General features: G+C 37.1%; 2 protein-coding genes across 5 annotated transcripts in view; one reads left to right on the top strand and one right to left on the bottom strand.

Annotated features, from left to right (window-relative positions):
* Positions 1-21,010, bottom strand: part of kcc (solute carrier family 12 member kcc) — a 334,603-nt gene that overhangs the window by 134,700 nt on the left and 178,893 nt on the right. The window lies entirely within an intron of this gene.
* Positions 761-4,253, top strand: LOC117995346 (trypsin CFT-1-like). The gene is made up of 4 exons (XM_034983356.2): positions 761-922; positions 1,777-1,945; positions 2,440-2,695; positions 3,894-4,253. The coding sequence occupies exons 1-4, from the start codon at positions 871-873 to the stop codon at positions 4,191-4,193; spliced, it is 777 nt and encodes a 258-aa protein (XP_034839247.1). The 5' UTR covers positions 761-870; the 3' UTR covers positions 4,194-4,253.

The raw sequence follows: 21,010 nt of genomic DNA, 5'->3' as shown, positions 1-21,010 counted from the left end.
GTTTCTTACGTTGCTAGCTCGTTACCAAAATTTTCAAGCGAATATTATTTCTTTATACACTAAGGTTGTATTTTCTTGATTGGTTTGCAAAGTGGTGACTGCACCCAACCTGAGCAGTTTAGCCCTCAATTTAATTTTTTTGTGTGATGTAACCACAAATTCACGGTTTTCAGATTTTACCCCAAATGTCTGCTATAAGACCTACCTACCTGCCAAATTTCATGATTCTAGGTCAACGGGAAGTACCCTGTAGGTTTCTTGACAGACCGACAGACAGACAGACAGACAACAAAGTGATCCTAAGGTGATGAGAAGGGTTCCATTTTTCCTTTTGAGGTACGGAACCCTAAAAAACAACAAACAACAATAACAATGATGAATAAAAAAACCAGTAGATTTAGGATTGGTAAAATAAATCATCCCAGCACCGCTTTGCAATTAAGGAAAACGTTCTTCGAGGGCGTCACTTACAAACAAAGCTTATACGGGCTAATCTTTGAGCCCTTGTAATTTTGAAACTGCATATTTTTACAGATATCTGACAAACCAAAAAGTTTACAAAATTTCATATCGAGTTTGATCGCTTAGTAACCAAATTAGCAAAATTTCGTTTGTATGGTGCGCGCTCGAAGGACACTCCTCGTGACAAGATAGGTGCTTTGAAAAGGGGGATGATTAGACCCGTGTAAGTACTCAAAAACTATACGTAACGGTTTATTTCCGTTATCTAGTAAACACTTAAGAAATGAGATTGATATGTAGTATAAATGGAAGTGCACCTAGAAAACTGTAATAGCTAGTTAGTTTCTACCTGGAGTGGGTAAACATAAATTAATTTGCCATAACTTGGTGCCTTAGTGACTATTCAAAATGCAAAAGTTTTCTTTAATAGCGTTATTGATGCTGGCCGGTAGTTTAAATGGTAAGTAGGTATTTTTTTAAATTTTATCTCATTTCTAGCTGACCCTAGCCTAGACGTCTGCCTCCTACTCGAGAAGTCGGGGGTTTAATCCCGGGCACGCACCTCTTAACTTTTCAGAGATATCAAGCATTTCAATTTAACATCATTCGCTTTAACGGTGAAGGAAAACGTTGTGAAACATGCATGTCTGAGAGCATGGCCTGAGAGTTCTCCATAATGTTCTCAAAGGTGTGTGAAGTCTGCCAATCCGCACTTGGCCAGCGTGGTGGACTATATAATTTTTTATCTACCCATTTTAAATCTTCCTAAAACGTTCTCATTTTCTTTTACCTATTCAAAGAAAGATTTAAAATATACCTGACTAATTCATCATTCAAACAAATCCATATCGTCATTATGTTTCGGGTAAAAAGCTAAAACCGAAAGCACCCAAAAGACAATTTATAAACCATACAAAAACCCTTTCTCATTCTGAGAGGAGGCCTGTTCTCGGTATTAGCACTAACCCAACGGGTTGATGATGATGATGAAATTCTCGAATAGCCCATGCTAGAATCGAATTCTGTGGCCCTACCGCGGTTGTTTGACAGCTATAATGTCACGATCGCAATCATCTCTGATTGGTTAATGCTCGCTCACTATTGGCCACAATGCATTGTTGCTCATTGTTGCAACAAGAATCGCACAAATTCAGCCAATCAGAACAATTGAGATTGTAATAATGATTGATGCAGGTTTTAGACAATCGCCCCGCAGGGCCTCCCAGTTAAAAGACCATAGCGCCACATCAGGAAGGTCATCAAATTGAATAAAGAAAAGTTTTTAGCATATTTTTACTTTGTATTTATTTCCAGCCGCATCACCGCCAGTTATGAGGATAATGGGCGGTGTAATCACTACCATAGATTCTTACCCTTTTATGACGTCACTGCTGCATTCGTCGGACTTCGTCAACTATGTTCAGTCATGTGCCGGTTCAATTCTTACTAATAAAGCCATACTTTCAGCAGCTCATTGCTTTGCGTAAGTTTGATTGTCCATCTGTATCTATATATTTATGTCGCAGGTATATTGTCAAAGCCGTGATATTACAATTTCATTAGTGATATTATAATTAAATGAGGAGATCCGTACGAGAACTAGAGTAACCGACATAGCTCAACGGGTTGCGTAGCTGAAGTGGCAATGGGCAGGGCACATAGTTCGTACAACCGATAGACGTTGGGGTCCCAAGGTGCTGGAATGGCGACCTCGCACCGGAAGACGCAGCGTTGGAAGACCCCCCACTAGGTAGACGGACGACATCAGACGAGTCGCAGGGAGCAGGGAGTGGATCCAGGCGGCTCAAGACCGTGGCGTGTGGACTGTGGAAGTCCCTACAAGAGGCCTATGTCCAGCAGTGGACGTCTATTGGTTGATGATGATGATGATTATAATTACACGGTAGATTGTCAATTGTATCTAATAATAGAATAATTTGGTCATCAACTAATTTGCAAAAATAAATGTATTTACAGAGGTGAGCAACCAAGTAGATGGCGGATTCGCACGGGATCCTCTTGGGCCAACAGCAGAGGCACCGTTTACTCTATCAGTCAAATCATTATCCACCCTAATTACAATTCCCGAACCTACGACAGTGATATTGCTATTCTGAAGCCTGTCTCAAACATCGCTTTAGTTGGATTCGTAGCCGTTGGTTCCATTGCTGGAGCTAATTATAAACTGGCTGATAACCAGCCAGTGTGGGCTGTTGGATGGGGAGCAACTTATGTGAGTATCTTAGTAAATAATTTCACAACCTTGATCCGCCTTCACCGTTATATCACATGTGGTAGATATCAAATCAACTCGTGCGAAACATTTTTGCTCTACGTTTATGATACGAAATTCGGCGTGGAACCAGTACTATTATATATTCTGTGGTGGAACTTATAAGTTGAATATCTTCAAGGCAAGAGCGCACAGGCAATTTTTAGGGAAGCGCGCTCCAGTATTTGACCACGGGTACAACTACTGGGACGGTCTTACACAAAGCTACCCTTACAATTTTATAATAACTAGCTTATGCCCGCGACTTCGTCCGCGTGGACTACACAAATTTCAAACCCCTATTTCACCCCCTTAGGGGTTGAATTTTCAAAAACCTTTCTTAGCGGATGCCTACATCATAATAGCTATCTGCATGCCAAATTTCAGCCCGATCCGTCGAGTAGTTTCAGCTGTGCGTTGATAGATCAGTCAGTCAGTCAATCCTTTTATATATTTAGATAGCCTAGCTTATACCTACCGCTTGGACTACACTAATTTCAAACCCCTATTTTACCCCCTTTGGAGTTCAATTTTGTAAAAAAAAACTTAGAAGATTTCTACGTCATAGTAGCTTACCAAATTTCTGCCCGGTGTGTCCAGTAGGTTCAGCTGAGCGTCAATAGATCAGTCAGTAAGTCACTTTTTCCTTTTATATATTTAGAAGATATCATAATTTCCTCAAAGAACTTATTATAGCCAAGTATTTTTTTACATGATAACAATTTTTTATATAAGTAGGTTAAGCTTATATCTTCAGGCATTAAAATATTACAAAACCGATAAAAAATTCGTAGACTGAAGTTGTTATCAGCCACTGACTTTGTTAAATCAACTGTTTCAATAAACGATTAATTACTATTGTACCATGGTTGTACCCAGTGATATGATTATTATAATAAGTCTATGGTTGTACCAGGTACCAATCTAATTGTACAGTTTTTGCTGTGCATTGTTTTTAGGGTTCCGTAGTAAGCAAGGAACCCTTATAGTTTCGCCATGTCCGTCCGTCTGTGCGTCCGTCCGTCCGTCCTCGGTTAATCTCAGAGACTATTAGTGCTAGAAATCTGTAATTTGGCATGGGTATAAATATTAATCACGCCGACTAAGTGACATCAGTTTAAAATAGATAGATAGTATAATGTCTTGTATTTTGTTTCAGTATGGTGGCCCAAAATCTGAACAGCTTCGTCGCGTCCAAATCTGGTCTATAAACCAAAATATCTGCCGTAGTCGCTACGCTGAATTGGGACGCACAGTAACCAACAACATGCTTTGTTCTGGATGGATAGACGTAGGGGGTCGTGATCAATGTCAAGATGACGCTGGGGGTCCCCTCATTCACAATAACGTCATCGTCGGAGTAGCTTCGTGGGGTCACCAGTGTGGACTTGCCCGATATCCTGGCGTCAACACTCGCGTTTCCAATTTTACTAACTGGATTGTAAGTAATGCTGCATAACCCTGTTTCCCAATGTTATGACTAGAAGTTGGTTAATAAAATAATAAATTATTGCAACACTGACTTCGTTTCCTTATATTATACCTTTTGTTTTTAGGGATCCGTATCTGTAGAGAAATAAAGGAACCCTTGTTGGGTCACTTCGTTGTCTGTCTGTCTGTCAAGACCCGTCAAAGGAATCAAAATCTGTAGAGTACTTCCGGTTGACCTAGAATTAAAAATTTTGGCAGGTAGCAATGCCACATTTATAGCACAAGTAAAGGGAACAATCCGAAAATCCTGCATTAATTGTGGTTAGGTACAGCACAAAAAAAAATGCAAAATGTTATTCCTTGTACGACGCGATGGTAAGTCATTTTTTTTAAACAGTCCGTCAAAATGATTATTTTTGTAATTTTTATGAAATAATAACTGCTTGAAAATCAACAAAGCCATGCAAAAGAAAATCCTTATTTATTATCTGAACAATCGAATATAATTAATATTAGATATACGAGTATTAATTAATGTGGAAGGGAAGAAATGGAAGCAAAATCTATAATTAATAATGATGTAAGTACCTATTGATTAATAACGTAAGTACTTGATTACGTAGATAGCTGACTATGAATAATCGATATGAGTTTCGATAAGAACTTACTGGAATATGGGTTTGTTATTACTAAAAATATCTACCTATCCTATCGAGAGCATAATTCTTTTTGATTAGACGTTAGTAATTTAACAGTAGCTCCCATCCAACATAGTTCAGTTTTCTTTGTAGATATAAGTAGATATACGAAGTACTTAGATCCAATATTTTGTGACTAGAGTTATTAAGTGTTAGGTATATATAGAATACTCCACAAGGATTGATTTTATTGTCTGGATTTTAATTGTTATTTGGGTTATTTAACTTTTTAATCAAACTTATATTTTATAATGGGACACTGCAATTTTAATTTTATTGTCTACATAAGATATTTCTTTACATCCATCCTAATTATAAATTCGAAAGTGTGTCTGCCCACTGTCTGTCTGTCTGCTAGTCGCTAGTCTGCTGTCGGACGAAGTCGCGGGCATCATCTAGTTACCTATATACTGATGCAATCTTACCACACTTTTATAATGCTTAATTTCTTAAATATCAAGATGCCTTGTTAGTTGATGCTAGACATTCACTATGTTCCCATATTGCTGAATAAATTTTTCTAAAACCTTACATTGCTGTTTTGTGTAGTCCCATTTTTATTCATATCCTTTCACACTCATCAATGGACAGGGTAAAGTTAGATACTTGTTCTATGTTTTACCTACATTTTAAGTGAAAATTTGGATGTGTGCCAACATTGCTTGTTAGTTAGACATCTCGCGGTCTACTTTTTGGATATAGTTTAAGAACTCTTGGTAGGTAGGCACATAGTTTTAGCAGTACATGTATATTGTATAATTATAGGAGGTGAATAAAATATAATTAATACTAGCTGATGCCCGCGACTTCGTCCGCGTGGAATTAGATTTTTTAAAATCGCGTGGGAACTCTTTCATTTCCCGGGATAAAAAGTAGAATATGTCACTCTTCAGGTGTTTATCTATACCCATGCAAAAAATCACGTCAATCCGTTGCACCGTTGCGACGTGATTGAAGGACAAACCAACAAACTAATAAACCAATAAACCAATAAACCAAAAGACCAACAAACAAACACAGTTTCGCATTTATCATAAGGGTACTGAGGTACTGATTAAGTCCTATAAGTACATAAAAAACTTTTGAGCTTTAATAGTTTAGCTTACTAGTTCCGTCTTCATGGAACATGTGGAATTATTAATTCCTGGAGCATCAGTATTGTGAAATTGGAACTCGTAGTTCAATGGGAAAGTTTAGAGTTTGGTTCGTAGTTCGTATCTATAGTAACAATTATTCAGAATAGACAGATCATCTTTGCGGCTTGCTTGCATTATACCTATTAAGAGATTGGGTTCGAAGTCATGTATTTTCATGGAAATTTCAATAGATCGAAAATTCTAAAAATTAAAAGAAAAACGTATAAAGAGGTCCATAAGGGCGTTTGTGCACTTATCCGTAAAATCACGGATTCCGTAAGAATAAGAATTGAATGAGTACGTATTTGTGTAACGGCCACTTCTAAGAATCACGGATACGGCCCGAATACGGATGAGTACACAAACACCCTAAGACTTGGTTCAGTAGAAGTAATTGAAAAATCCGTGGTAAGATTTGAAACTTTACCAAAATGAAGCTAACTAAAACTGATTAAAAACCAAAAACACACCCACCCTCATTTTCATAAAATCTTTAGGCTTGACGCATATTATCCGAAAATATCCGTTAAAATCTGACGTACACCTTGATCACCACACACTGTCTGCTCACCCACGAATCGTGGTAAGTGTTATGTTACATCAATCAATGGCGAGCTTCACAAGCTGACGACCGACACTCACAGAGTGCACTCTGCAGGTCAATACAAAATGTAGAGACTTGCGTCAGAATTTTTTCAGATAGACAATCCCCATATTGATATTATAAAATAAATGCGAAATATGTCTGTCTTCCAGCTTATCACGGCCCATCCGTTTAACCAAAATTTAGTACAGACATAGTTTGTATCCTGGGATTAGTGTTTACTGTTCATGATGGATATTACCCTTTCCTATACCCAACCAAATTTCTGTTAGCTTGCTTAGGTTTCAACTCCCTGGAGGTCAGACGCATTTGCGACCAACTGAAAACTGTGTCAAATTTTGCGAGGAGATGTTAATGCTCCAGAACTTCATGACCAACTGTGTCGCATACATGTCCCTGAATACAACAGTAAACTTTTCGTGGTCCCACATCATCGCACTGTTGCTAGATCTATGTCACCTATACCCCGTTCATTAGCATCATTCAACGCGCTTTTGGACAATAATGTTCAATGGGACCCATTTAATGATGGGTCTATAATACTGGTTCGGGAGTTACTGAAGTACGCTGAGAGCATTGCATGAATATGTCATTCAATGTTCTCAGCGTACATATTCAAAATTCTTTGATCTTTTATCGTTATGTATTTTATGTCATTTTTCTTGTACCTTTATTCGTATTTAAATTTATTATTAATCATCTAGTTAGTGTAAGTGGCACTGCCGTTCTAATTAGATATAAAATAAATAAAATAAATAAATAAAATAGCCTCCTTTGTGTTCCGAAAAATCAAAGAGTTCCAATGGAATATAAAATACCTAAATCCATGCGCACAAAGTTGCGGGCATTGCCTATCCATACTAATATTATAAATGCGAAAGTGTGTCTGTCTGTATGTATGTCTGTCTGTCTGCTAGCTTTTCCCGGCTCAACGGTTTAACCGATTTTGATGAAATTTTTTACGGAGGTAGCTTACATCCCGGGGAAGGACATAGGCTACTTTTTATCCCGCAAAATTAAAGAATTCCCACGGGATTTTAAAAACCTAAATCCACGCGGACGAAGTCGCGGGCATCATCTAGATACTAATAATATACAGCTACTCCGTCAGAATTCTGCCGGATCGGACGAACGCTCTTTATACTCGCTGTGTGAATGCGACAAAATTTTCTGACATACAACTTCTGATTATTTATGCGGCCAGCCTTAAGTAACTACCTCAGTCACTAAACGAACTCTCGCGTTCTTACTTACCAAACCCTTCGTACCATTAAACTTCATCGTCTAATCTTACCAAGTGACAGTGTGACGTGGCAATTTCCTTGCTTCCAAAAGCCATCTACATACCTGAAAGAAAGGAAAGATCAATTACTTTTAAAGTTATTTGGGAAGCGTCCATGGTAGGGCGAGAATTTTGCAACATCACGGGGCAAGATAAAGAGTTTTGGTATACGGACGTACATAAGTATCTTTTCTAAAAATTGTGTCTTTTTAAAGGTCTTCCTTAAAAGGAAAGGGTTGTCAACTCAGCCCTTTTTTTAAATGCATGTACACCGATCTCTCCGAGATTTCTGTACCAATTTGCATTTTTTTTATACAACAGAGGAAGTTCACGAAGTGGTCCCATAAGTATCTATCAGTGCAATATGTAATCGTAGGGGTTTCCTTCTAATAATAATTTTTGAGGTATTGAAAAATGTTCGAGTTTTCCCTGAAAACGATACGCGAATAAAAAAGGCCGGCGGAAAAATATATAATCAAAATACTATAAAAATTACTTATAATTACTTTATCATCAACTAACAGACATGTAAAAAAATTAATGTGGTCCTATATTCTTTCAAGGAAATAAAAAATGTTAAAAGTACTTGGAATGTCAAAAGAATTTCAACTTAGCAACGTAAAAGTTTCTAAGTAATTGTACCAGAATCGCAAGTTATTCTGATTGGATTCGAGATCGCCCCCGATGGAGAGATTGAAAATACCTTTCATTTGCTCGCTAACTATCCGGGTGTGCTCGGAGACCCACATTTCCGCCCAACAATTTAATTTGCTACATATTGGGTGAAGTCTTTGTGTGCTACTTTTCTTTAAGGACTTGAAATGAGATCCCACGGCCGCAAAACTGACGCTAGTGTGTAAAGACAAAGCGTCACAATTTAAGTTGCGGTGATTTGTCTTTATACCTAGGGCATAAATAAATGTACAATATGCGACAGAAAATAATGTACATCGACCTTTAGAATGAGGTTTCGGCTTTGCAGAGCGTTGTCTCTGTCACTCATACCTATGTGACGTTTTGTCGGTCTCAACGACAGAGACAACGCTCTACAAATCCGCTACCTCTTTCTAAAGGTCGATGTACATTATTTTCGCTGCGTACATTTCATGACCTACATGATTTCTTTTTTAATCCCTGAAAATTACTAAGTGTACCAAATACCAAGTCGATTTGATGGGAATGAACGAAATATTATGATATATCAATTTTATGACTGAAATCACTGGACTGACTGGATAATTTAACAGAGCTTAAAATCCTCAATCAGGTAATAGCTATTAAATTATAAGCAAAAGTAACTTGCAGTCTTGTGGGTCGTTTCATCCACAATCACTTAAAAACAGAAAATTCCTCCTAGTCAACATAGCTATCACTCTACCTTGCAGGTGTGCGTTGCGCTTTACTACCGATGCAACCACAAATTCACGGTTTTCAGATTTTTCCCCGAATGTCTGCTATAAGACCTACCTACCTGCCAAATTCCATGATTCTAGGTCAACGGGAAGTACCCTGTAGGTTTCTTGACAGACAAACAGACAGACAGATCCTATAAGGGTTCCGTTTTTCCTTTTGAGGTACGGAGCCTCAAAAAACGAACATCAGTCATTTAATTGCACGTCGTTCAAACTGAGTGCGAGTCAGGCTCGCGCACTGAGGGTTCCGTACTACAATCGTATTTTATAGACATTTTGCACGATAAATCAAAAACTATTTAAATGCCTAAGAATAAATAAAAATCTGTTTTAGACTATACAAGTAAAGCCCTTTCATATGATACCTCACTTGGTATAGCAATCTTACTTTGAAAGTTGAAAATAGCAATATTTGTTCATGACCACAATTTAATTTTTTTTGTGTGATGTAACCACAAATTCACGGTTTTCAGATTTTTCCCCGAATGTCTGCTCTAAGACCTACCTATACCTTCCAAATTTCATGATTCTAGGTCAATGGGAAGTACCCTGTAGGTTTCTTGACAGACAGACAGACAAAAAAGTGATCCTATTAAGGGTTCCGTTTTTCCTTTTGAGGTACGGAGCCTTAAAAAACGAAAAAACGAACATCAGTCATTTAATTGCACGTCGTTCAAACTGAGAGAAAAATATTCTCTATCACAATTAATAAACAGATGACGCTATATATATTTCTTCTTAGACCATTGATGTAAGAGCCCACAACACACAGCCGGGTATTCTTTTTATTATCACTATAATCACTTAAACTTATTAGAACTATCAAAGATAGCAACTCATTCTCGAGCTTTCTTATCTGTATAAAAATAAAATAACTGTGTATTTCTGTTACAAAACTTTATTAAAGAACATAAAAAATTCTGTAAGGAATTATTTAACTGAGCCATTGCGCCCACTGATTGTGGTGACTGTTGGCACTGGCGGAAACAACCGAGAGGGCGCGGTGGTGCCCGAACACCTGGATCGATTTTCTACTTGAACTTGCCTCGGTCGCGTATGCCTCGGCATTGAGCAGTTTATAGCACTTATTAAGTACGGTCACGGCTACCCTCAAGGCTATTCTATTTGAATTCGAAACAAAGGGGTTATTTAAATATCTACGTGTTCGAAAATTTAGTTCATTCTTTATTTAAATTCGAAAGCAGCGGTTACATTCCTAACTACTCGGAACTCACGGAAGTGTTTTCAATTACAGTGTGAGGTCAGGTTTCTTTCAGGGTATTAGTATTTAAACACCTAGTGTAAGACGGCTTTTCCACCAAAGATGTGCTACACACCTATGCTGTAAGTCACTATGAATAACCATTTCCACTAACGTTAAGCGGTGTAGCGGAGCGGAATGTGCTATTAAGATAGTAGTTGCGCGAGCTAAGCATTGCTCTCCATACCGTAGACCTCGCGACGGCAAGGAGACCATGGGGCTACACCGCGCATCCGTAGTTGTCATACATAGCATTCATCCATACATATAAAAACATAGCTTATTGAACCTGTTTCCACCAATGCTAGGCTATGTGGAAGCAGTAAATATGATTGGTGAATATCACACACATAACGTATAACATAGATTCTCTGATGAAAAAGCAGAATAAGTATCTGAAAGAATGACTCAACAGCAAACTATAGAAGCTTTTGCATTCTTCTCTTGTCGTTACGCTCTTGACAAAGAGTTCGTGGTGGTCATTCCAGTGCTGTGGTACGCTCAACTATACGTCTTCATTCCACTCGGACAGGTGCCTTCCTTGTGCACAAGGTATACAAATTTGACGGAGCTACGAATATAGTCTGGTGGGAGACTTCGGCCGTGGCTAGTTACCACCCTACCGGCAAAGCCGTGCCGGCAAGCGATTTAGCATTCCGGTACGATGCCGTGTAAAAACCAAAGGGTTTAATAAAAACTGCCATACCCATTTACATTTACTGCCATTACAATCATGGGCTAACTTTTATCTGAATTTAAAAAAAATCTAATGAGGATAAAGGAAAGATATATCTATACGGCTACATCTTGATCATTCAAGCAGGTATTTAAGCAATGAGACTATCACGGCTCTTTTCTATAATACCTAGATATACAGTAGATACTTATAAAACAGCTAAGTTGTATAATAAATGAGGGTATAGCGTAGGGATTGGAAAATGGCGGATTGAACCCGAGTCTGGACCGCGAAGGGTACAAAATTGGACCTTTCTATCTAAATGGACGTACATTTATTCAATTTTAAAATTTGTCAAGCATATTCAATCTATCGATTTTACAATCAAATCAATATTAGGTACTTGAGGGTTATCGATACCTATTTAGAAGAAATTCTAAGCGTTGGTTCTTCTAGAATAAACTATTAAATAACTAGCTCAGGGCGAGAATAGCCATTTTCCGCTGTTTTTTTGGAATCGCGATGAAAACTGTTTAACCCGGCCTTCACTCGAAATTAATTGCTGACCTAGATTACAGTATTGGTCACTACTGGAAAAATAGAAAAATAGTGCTGTACTATAGTTATGTTGTATAACTTAATAGTCATTAGGTATGTTGTAAGTATTATGCAAATATAATATCATAAAACTCCTTATAGGCAAAGCTCATGTACCTACAATAAAATTCGGTATTTAACCACTAGTCAAATCAGTAACTTTTTATCAAACGTCAAAACGCGCACTTAGTATGCGAGCTACTATGAAATATTGAAATGTGACGTCACAATCATTAGACGTGCTTTTTTTAGTTTAATCGATAATTTAAAATGATTATTTTACTTAAAACCAACAAAGGGCATGGATTTTACATATTTTGGAAGAACCTCTACTGAGAAATAATTTATTTTGACACAGGCAAGTACCCAATTGTACCTATTTTAAAAAGTCGAGACAAAAATCGTAAGCTTGTGTGCGTGACACACGTACCAACACAAATTACATAATATAATATTGGCGCGGGATTTACACACCTTTTGACACCTTCGACCATGCTTTAAAATTGGCGGCCCATGACCAGGGTTGGTTGTATGTTGTATGGTTGTTTTATATTGAAAAATACTTCAGGACCTTGAAAATCTCATTTGACATTGGCGTGTTGATATTACATTTACTTTGATTATTTTTCCGACCCAAATGTCGACCAATAGAATTGCACCATTCGACGTCACGTGGTACAACCTACATGGTATTATACTGATAATTTTTTGAAAATTTTCTCTGGTAGTTGCTATATATAAAAAACAAAACATGATCCAGTCAAATTAACCACACGTCAAACTGACAGGTTGAATTCAATTGTGAAAATTGGAGATTTTGGCCGACATTTGGGACGGAAAAATAATCCCCCGAATACCACACGAGCTTCAAAATTATCTGGCATTTCCCTCAAGGTTCCCTGCAAACAAATAAAGTCGTCAAAACTTGACTCCTTCATTTGTTTACAACGAACCTATCGGGAAATACCCGATAATTTTGAAGCTCTTGTGGTATTATAAGTGATAATATTGTGGTGCCCTTGATAGATAATGTATTGATTGGGCTTGAAGTTTAGCCTTGCTTACAGAAAAATAGTACCTATAGTATGCGACAGGTTGAAATAGGAATCGGGGAGCGAACACCCCGCACACCCTATAGCCCCTGCGTTTACCCGGTGCGGCGAGCGCGGGTGACGTGCGGGTGTAAGGGGCGTCCCCCCACCTCACACCCCGATTGCCATCTCAACCTGTCGCGGACTATACTTTGTAAAGCTTTACAAAGAAAATTCAGCAACCCATGGCCAGCTCACTACTCAGCACAGGTCTCCTCTCAGAAGGCAGACTTCTCCCACTTTTAAGAATAGCTATTATGGAGAAATCTTAGGCATGCAGGTTTCCTTCCGATGTTTTCCTTCACCGTAAAGGCAAGTGATATATTGGTTAAAACGCATACCTAATTCCGAAAAATTCAGAAAAGTGCGTGCCGGGGATCGAACCTCTGGACCCTTAACCAGGCTATCACCGCTTTTTGAATACAATCCTAATAAATAATTATCTATCCCAGCATTAATCAATCATTCTAGCAAGATTGGGGAAATGATAAGCTGCCAAATTGAGACATCATTAAAAGTGGGACTTAATCTCGAAATCTATAAATAGAGATAGGACAAAACATCATTAAAATGTAATACGTAATAGACATCGGCCTCGGCACTAGACTTTGTCAATGGCGCTCAATATTCTTGATGACGGGCCGCCCTTCACTTATTTTACCCTGAACTGCCCTTGTGCCTTGGAGCTACACTCCAAATTGTTAAATATTTACGCTGACTTTGAAATAGGGACGTAATAGGATTGACGTCATAATACGTCCTTGATTATGAACATAATAATTAGGGCCTCAATAGCTCAACTGGCAAAGGAGTGGACTGAAAACCGAAAAGGTCGACGGTTCAAACCCCGCCCGTTGTACTATTTAATTGACGTACCTACTCCTAACACAAGCTTGACGCTTAGTTGGAGAGGAAAGGGGATTATTAGTCATTTAACAGGGCTAATAATATTCTTTAAAAAAAATGGGTTCTAGCTTACCGACAATAATTTTATAAATACCCAGATGGAAAGTATGTTTGTTGGTTTTCCTTCAATCACGCCACAGCGGAGCAATGTGTTTTTTTTGCATGGATATCATAATTAAAAACGCAGAGAGTGACATAGGCGTTTTATCTCGGAAAATTTAACCAATACAATCATTAACGATTCTGGTTAATTAAAGAGGTTACCTAGAGCGCTGTCTCTGTTAAGTATCCCATACAAATTATAGAGTCAAAATTTTTATCAATAATAGTCGAAAATCTAATCTTAGTGAGCGTTAACCATTTTGAGACACCAACCAATCACAAACATGTTTTTAAAAACATTCGAAGTTCAATTCAAAAATGTTTTAAAAAACCATTAGAAATTTAATTAGAAAACATAGTTTCGTTTCTGTTTGGTTAGTGACTCAAAATGGTTAGCGCCGCACTGTGGCTTTTGGCTCTATCATTTGTATGGGATTACGTAACAGGGAGAGCGCTATACTATAACCTCTTTCCGTTTGGTGGATAGTGTATAGATTAGGTACAATCTATATCTATAATAATATAATGATGAATCACTAAATGTGTTGTTGATCGCAAATCTCGAGAACAGCTGAACCGATTTCGCTTATTCTTTTTTCATAATATTCCTTGAAGTACGAGGATGGTTCTTAAGGAGAGATTTTATTTAAAAAACCTGAAGAAGAATCGACTGTTCGGCGGTACGAAGTTCGCCGGGGCAGCTAGTTTCAAATAAAAGATGGTGCCAGCCGTCATTGTCAAATAATCATTAATCAAGGTTTATCAGTCCACAATTATTGCAATGATGATCAATCAAACGGCGACTGCTGTGGCCGGAGTAATTAACACTGTGACAATAATGTATGGATCTGATAATTATATTGGTTACTAAGTCTGACCCGGCTTTGTTGGGTGAATTTTTTTAATGGAAGGTTTTTTACTAAGAAGAAAAACTAAATGCAAAATTATGTTTTCTAGACCCACCGGTTAGGGCTTTAAGTTGATATTTCAGTCACTCAGTTTTTCCTTGTAAAATGTAGTGTATCTTCTTGATGTAGATAGATAGTATTTTCATTTAGTGTAATGGCGCTAGGCCATTCAGCGAAGCAAAAGTGTCACTGTATTGGGCAATAATGAATGAATGATATGCCCATTAATGAAGACTTGGATGGTGTATATTTTTTGTAAATATTGATTTTTAGTGGTAAGCTATTTAGGTATGGTCAAAAAATACTGTTTAACGATGGGCCTGGCATATAAGGTCACCTATAAAACCTTGTAAAACTTTCAGATAAGAGAAAATAAGTTCGATTACCTCCTTAGCAAGATTGTGATTGCTGCAATCACAATTTTGAAAATTGAATTCATTATTGAAATAATTGAAAATTATTACTATAAAACTAAAAGTTAGCCTTATCTAACTACTATACAAATCATGCCCGCGTGGAATAGTGCCAAGAATACTGGCTGTATTTCCGCGCTGGACAGCCAGGCTGATCCGTTGCGTAAAAATGAGCCAGCCCTTCTGTCACCAGATGAGGCTATTAATCGCGGTGAAATTATTGTTATTGCAACTATGCATTAGCATGTTTAGCCAATACTGAGAAAGTGTTAACATTGAGACTGCGATAGTTACAAACTAACACTGTAGCTGTTAAACTATGTACTTGCAATTGTAGACCTGATGGAAGATGCTTTCATTTGAACAGTTGCTTCAACCGTTGTAAAAGCGAAGCAACAACAATAATAATTCACTGTAAAAAATAAATCACGTTACTTGAAAAATATCGTCCAAAATCAGCTGAACACAATATTTCAACAAAAAAACATAATAAAAATATGAATGAAAGTGGTACTAAATAAAGCAACTGCGTAATGGATGTACGAATTAATCTCACTCCACACTGTGCGGACGTTTTCAGCATTAATTATTCTTTTAGCGAGCTCTTCGCGTAACAGTATTGTCCTTCAGATTAATGAAAAAAGATAGCTTCATTTTCCTTTCTGTAATTTTAAAACTTCCAGATAAGTATTTATTATTTGGATTCTTGTCCATCAAAAAGATTATAGCTTAAACTCGGTAGGTACGTAGCGTTGGTACCTACTTATACTTTAGTTTTGTGTGATATTTTTACAATTAATTGATTTTAGTAATGTTTGTTACAACAATTAGGTTCCTAAAATTTTGGCGAAGCTTTCAGGATCAGAGGCGCATTTATAGTAGGTAAAATCCTATATTACTAATCCCCGTGGTAATAGAATGAATGCTAGATCCCTTTTTGAAGAACGAAGCAGGTACTATCAATTATTCCCTATGAGATGGATATTGGATGTTGCAAAAAGAGTTTCGAGAGTGCTTAATAATCCGGTTGTCGGACGGCGATCTAGTTGTTCTGGTAGGAGGCTCTAAGGGAGGGAAATGTAGCCCTGGAATTAAAACAACTACGAGTATTTGCGAAGTCGTAACTTTAAAGTTCAATAATTGATGTTTGGCCTAGTTGTGCGGCAGATAAAATATAGGTAGAAAATATACTAATTTGCAACGCTTTAACGGGTGGTAGAGCGGTGATAGACTGGCTAAAGATGTCTGCTTCCTATTCGAGGGTTCGGGTTTCGATCCTGGGCATGCACTTCTATCTTTTTGAAGTTATGGGCGATTTTAAATGATAAAAATATATCACTTCCTTTAAAAGTGAAGGAAACCATCGTGAGGAAACCTTCTAATTTTGAGAGGAGACCCGTACTCAGTAGTGAACCAGTGTTAGGTTCAACATGATGATGATGATGCTGAATCTCTGAAAAAATCTGATAGGTAAGTAGTTTCACATTTCACTCATTTACGGAATTTTCGTAGCTTCCTACTCCTAGTAACTACAAGCTTTTTCGCTTAGTAGGTAGGTAGGCTTACCCTCCTGAATTAATTGACCGAGTGAAGCGAGGTATACTTGGGTGAATTTGCATTTGTCCGTCCGTCAATCGGTCCCTCCGTCGGTCCGTCCGTCTGTTAGAGTTTTGTAACTTCTCAATTAATGCACATATTATAACTCCTTCAAATTCCCAAATAATTAGTCAAGTATCAAATGAAAACCCTGAAAAAACTTTTTACCTACAATTACTACAATTACTACAGTTACGACTTGTGGTGTCACGGACAAGTTAGTTAGTTTAGATATAGAGCTATATGAATGAGTCCCCTCGCTTTCCTCGGGTGGAATTTCCCAAAATTTATTTCTCTTCTTATGACATTTTTTCCTTTTATTGATTGATTAAATTATTGATAGATATTGAAGCCCGGGATACATTGCACATTTCAATGCTACTAGTGAGCCACCCACCAGTATCATGCAAGTGTCAAAAACAACTGTACAAAGTTTCAAATCAACTTGATTAACGATCCGCGAACGAATACTTAGGTATCGTATGACCTAACTAAACGAACATAATAGAGTACTTGCGAAGATCTAACAAATAAAAAAAAAGTGAGAAAAAAGAGTGTTGTCAAAAGCTTTTAAGTAAGTACTTAAGCGTTGTATTAAATTATATTTTAATTATAACGCTACGGTTAGGCAAAGTTGACCTCATATTAATATTGGCTTGGAGCTAATATTGGTCATTTACCGACTTTACCTCCGGGTCTCCGAGAGCGGTTCATGCCGTCTGTATCGGTTATTATCATTAACATCTCCGTAACCGTCAACTGTAGTAGTAATGGAAAACTTTAATCTATTTTAGCAGCGTTTAAACTATCGTGAGTGATTTCCATTGTAAATGTAGAAGAACCGGCTTTACTCACGTATTTAGTCGACGTTAGCCCGACTACCACACGTTTGCTAACTGAACCCCTGTGAAAGAGGACCCCGATGGGTTCAAAACTAGTCGGGTTAACATCGTAGGTACAGTGTTTCATTTGACCAAAAAAATCCCTCATCTGTTTACAACTTTACAGTACTAATCTGTAAACAGAAGAGGCGCGACGCTCGACTAAATACCTACGTGAGTAAAGCCACTTTCTTCTATATCTAAATATATATAAAAGGAAAAGGTGACTGACTGACTGACTGACTGACTGACTGAATGACTGACTGACTGACTGACTGATCTATCAACGCACAGCTCAAACTACTGGACGGATCGGGCTGAAATTTGGCATGCAGATAGCTATTATGACGTAGGCATCCGCTAAGAAAGGATTTTTGAAAATTCAACTCCTAAGGGGGTGAAATAGGGTTTTGAAATTTGTTTAGTCCACGCGGACGAAATCACGAGCATAAGCTAGTTTATAATAACTTTAATCTTACGAAATTGGTTTTTGTACTTTAATTAATTGAGTATGTACCTACAGTCTACACACCTACCTTGTGAAATGCTGCTGTAGCCATCCGGAGTCATAAGAGGCGTGTCTCCACTGCTGAACATTGCGGCACTTTCATTAAAAACTACTTTATGCACACACTATCATATTTGGAGTCAATTTTCTCCACAATAACTTTTAAATGTTTCAGATTTTTGATCACCTGAAATTTACTTGGTAGTGGAACCGACAGATAATAATTCATACACTAAGTCACTATGTGCACCTTCCTTAATCTAAAGTGCATACATATTTGGCAGCACTTTCACTAAAAACTACTTTATGCACGCGCTATCGTATTTGGAGTCAATTTTCTCGACAGTAACTTTTAAATGTTTCAGATTTTTGATCACCTGAAATTTAATTGATAGTAGAAACTACAGACAATAATTCATACGCTAAGTCACTATGTTCACCTTCCTTAATCTAAAGTGTATACATATTTGACACGTTTTCATGGACGTAAGTTTAGTAATGTTTTAGTTGTTTTAAGTTCATTTTACTGAGTTGACCCAAAGTTAAGCGTTACTTTTAAAGTTGGTCTTTGAACATGCATCAGTGTGAACACCCAGCTTTAGCTTTATTTAAGCAACGAAAATAATAATTGTATTAGATATCTACGATTTTAAGTACTCTCTAAGTATGTTTTTAAGTACTTACATATTATTATGTACGAATGTGTATCTACTTATTTATATATTAAGATAGTTCTATGCATTTATTTAGCTATGTAATCTAAATATGTAAAAGGAAAATGTGACTGACAGACTGACTGTCTGGTCTATCAACGCACAGCTCAAACTACTGGACGGATCGGCTTGAAATTTGGCAGGCAGATAGCTATTACGACGTAGGCATCCGTTAAGAAAGGATTTTTAAAAATTTAACCCCTAAGGTGGTGAAATAGGGGTTTGAAATTAGTGTAGTCCACATGGACATTGTCGCGAGCATAAGCTAGTTTGTAACAAAATTCATAACGTGGACGGATTCTACTTGTAAGTGTGATAAATAATATTTCAACCCCGTTTAAGTATGAAGTAAGCACGAACCAAAATAATAATAAATCATTCAAATAGATTATCCTGTTAATTTTGCCGGTGTTCGGTTGTTGCTCTAAATAATTCGACCGCCGTAAAACCTTCGCCATAATTCAGGCTAAGGGAACCCTTCAGAGTTAAATATTTACCTCCTCAAAACATATTTACTTTTGTCGGTATAGGTACTTAAGCTATTATTAAAATACGGACGAAAAGAATCAATCCATATTGATTTATTTATAAGGCTCTAGGCACATTGCAGCAGCGCTAAAGTGTAGCGGCGCCGCGGCGGCGTATCCTTTTTAAGAATACAAAGTTCGAAACTTTAGTCAGGCTTACGTCGACCAATCCAATTACCGACTAGGGACAACGTTACTTAATCACAATTGATTGATATGGATTTTCATAAATAGTCAATTAAAGAACATTTATGTAAAAAAAGTAAAAAGTGATAAAACGCGCGCGTTTATTAATAGTCCAGTCATTATAGTAAGTTCACCTCGGAATTCGAGATACCCAGCTGTAAGTCTTTAAATACTTGTATATTGACACCCTAAAAGTTGTCTCCTACATATGGTAAGGTGTACGCGACTATTAAATTTCAAGGTCAAAGGTCACAAAAATCGGTATTTTGCGCTTTTTTGTAAATAGCTCATTTCCTATGGGTAAAAGTTTTTAATTTTTTAACATTTTGAAAAAATACGCGTTGCTGCGCTTGGTTTCTACTCACCGCAATGTGCCTTGATACTAACTGTTTGTACAAATAATATAGGTATTATTTGCAATTTCAGTGGTGGTTATACATTATTCTATTTTTATATTTAGTAAGTAGTATAAGTAAGCTCTTATACGAAAATTTTCAAGAGAATTATAATAACTCACAGTTTGAAAATGCGGAGAAAACGTATGTGCGGGTCTCTCGAAATTATCCATTTGCATCGAGTGCAAATTTAATGTTTTACATAATTAGCGAGCACGGCAACAAATTGCAAATTCAGCTCTGAATAGTTTAAAATTTTAATGAGTTTACTCCACTACCGACATTATGGAAGAAATTTAAAAAAATAGGAAGGAATTTGTGCCCAGGTTTTTTAGCTTTTTGGGCCATAAAATATTATGTCACACCACTAGACCAAAGCTGTTTCAACTCAAAAAACAGTATAATTATATATATGTGTATATACGTGTATAATATATATGTGTATAATACGAGGAAAGATTTTACCTTTTAAATACCTATTATTAGCAACCCAGGGAAGGACATAGGCTATTTTTGTCCTGAAAAATATAAATAGCTTAAATCCACGTGGATAAGTAGCAAGCATCATCTATTTAGCTTGCATCGAACGAAGTCAGGAGCATCATCTAGTAAATGTATAAATGTATTAATTTAATCCGAATCAACGTACTCAGCCTTGGTATTAAGTTTAAAGCCACTTCGCAAACAGTTTGACAGTTTAAATCCGCTTTGAGAACAAGACTGATTAAATTCTAGGATTAAACAACTGGGATTACAGCTTTTGTGTGGAAATTCACCTGTACTGCGAAATTGGATACGATATTTTTATCACAATAATAAGCTCAAGATTTTGCTTTTACTCAAATCGTGCATATTACTTACATTAGACTTTAAATGAAGTGAAGGTACAAACAAGTACCAATACCTGTTTCCATTAACCTACCGGTATTTTAGCGTTTACCTACCGGTACTTT

This window comes from Maniola hyperantus, chromosome 2 (genome assembly GCF_902806685.2).
Source record: "Maniola hyperantus chromosome 2, iAphHyp1.2, whole genome shotgun sequence".
Taxonomy (NCBI): domain Eukaryota; kingdom Metazoa; phylum Arthropoda; class Insecta; order Lepidoptera; family Nymphalidae; genus Maniola; species Maniola hyperantus.
Note: the sequence above shows the minus strand (reverse complement) of the source record. Positions and strands in the feature narration are given on the sequence as shown.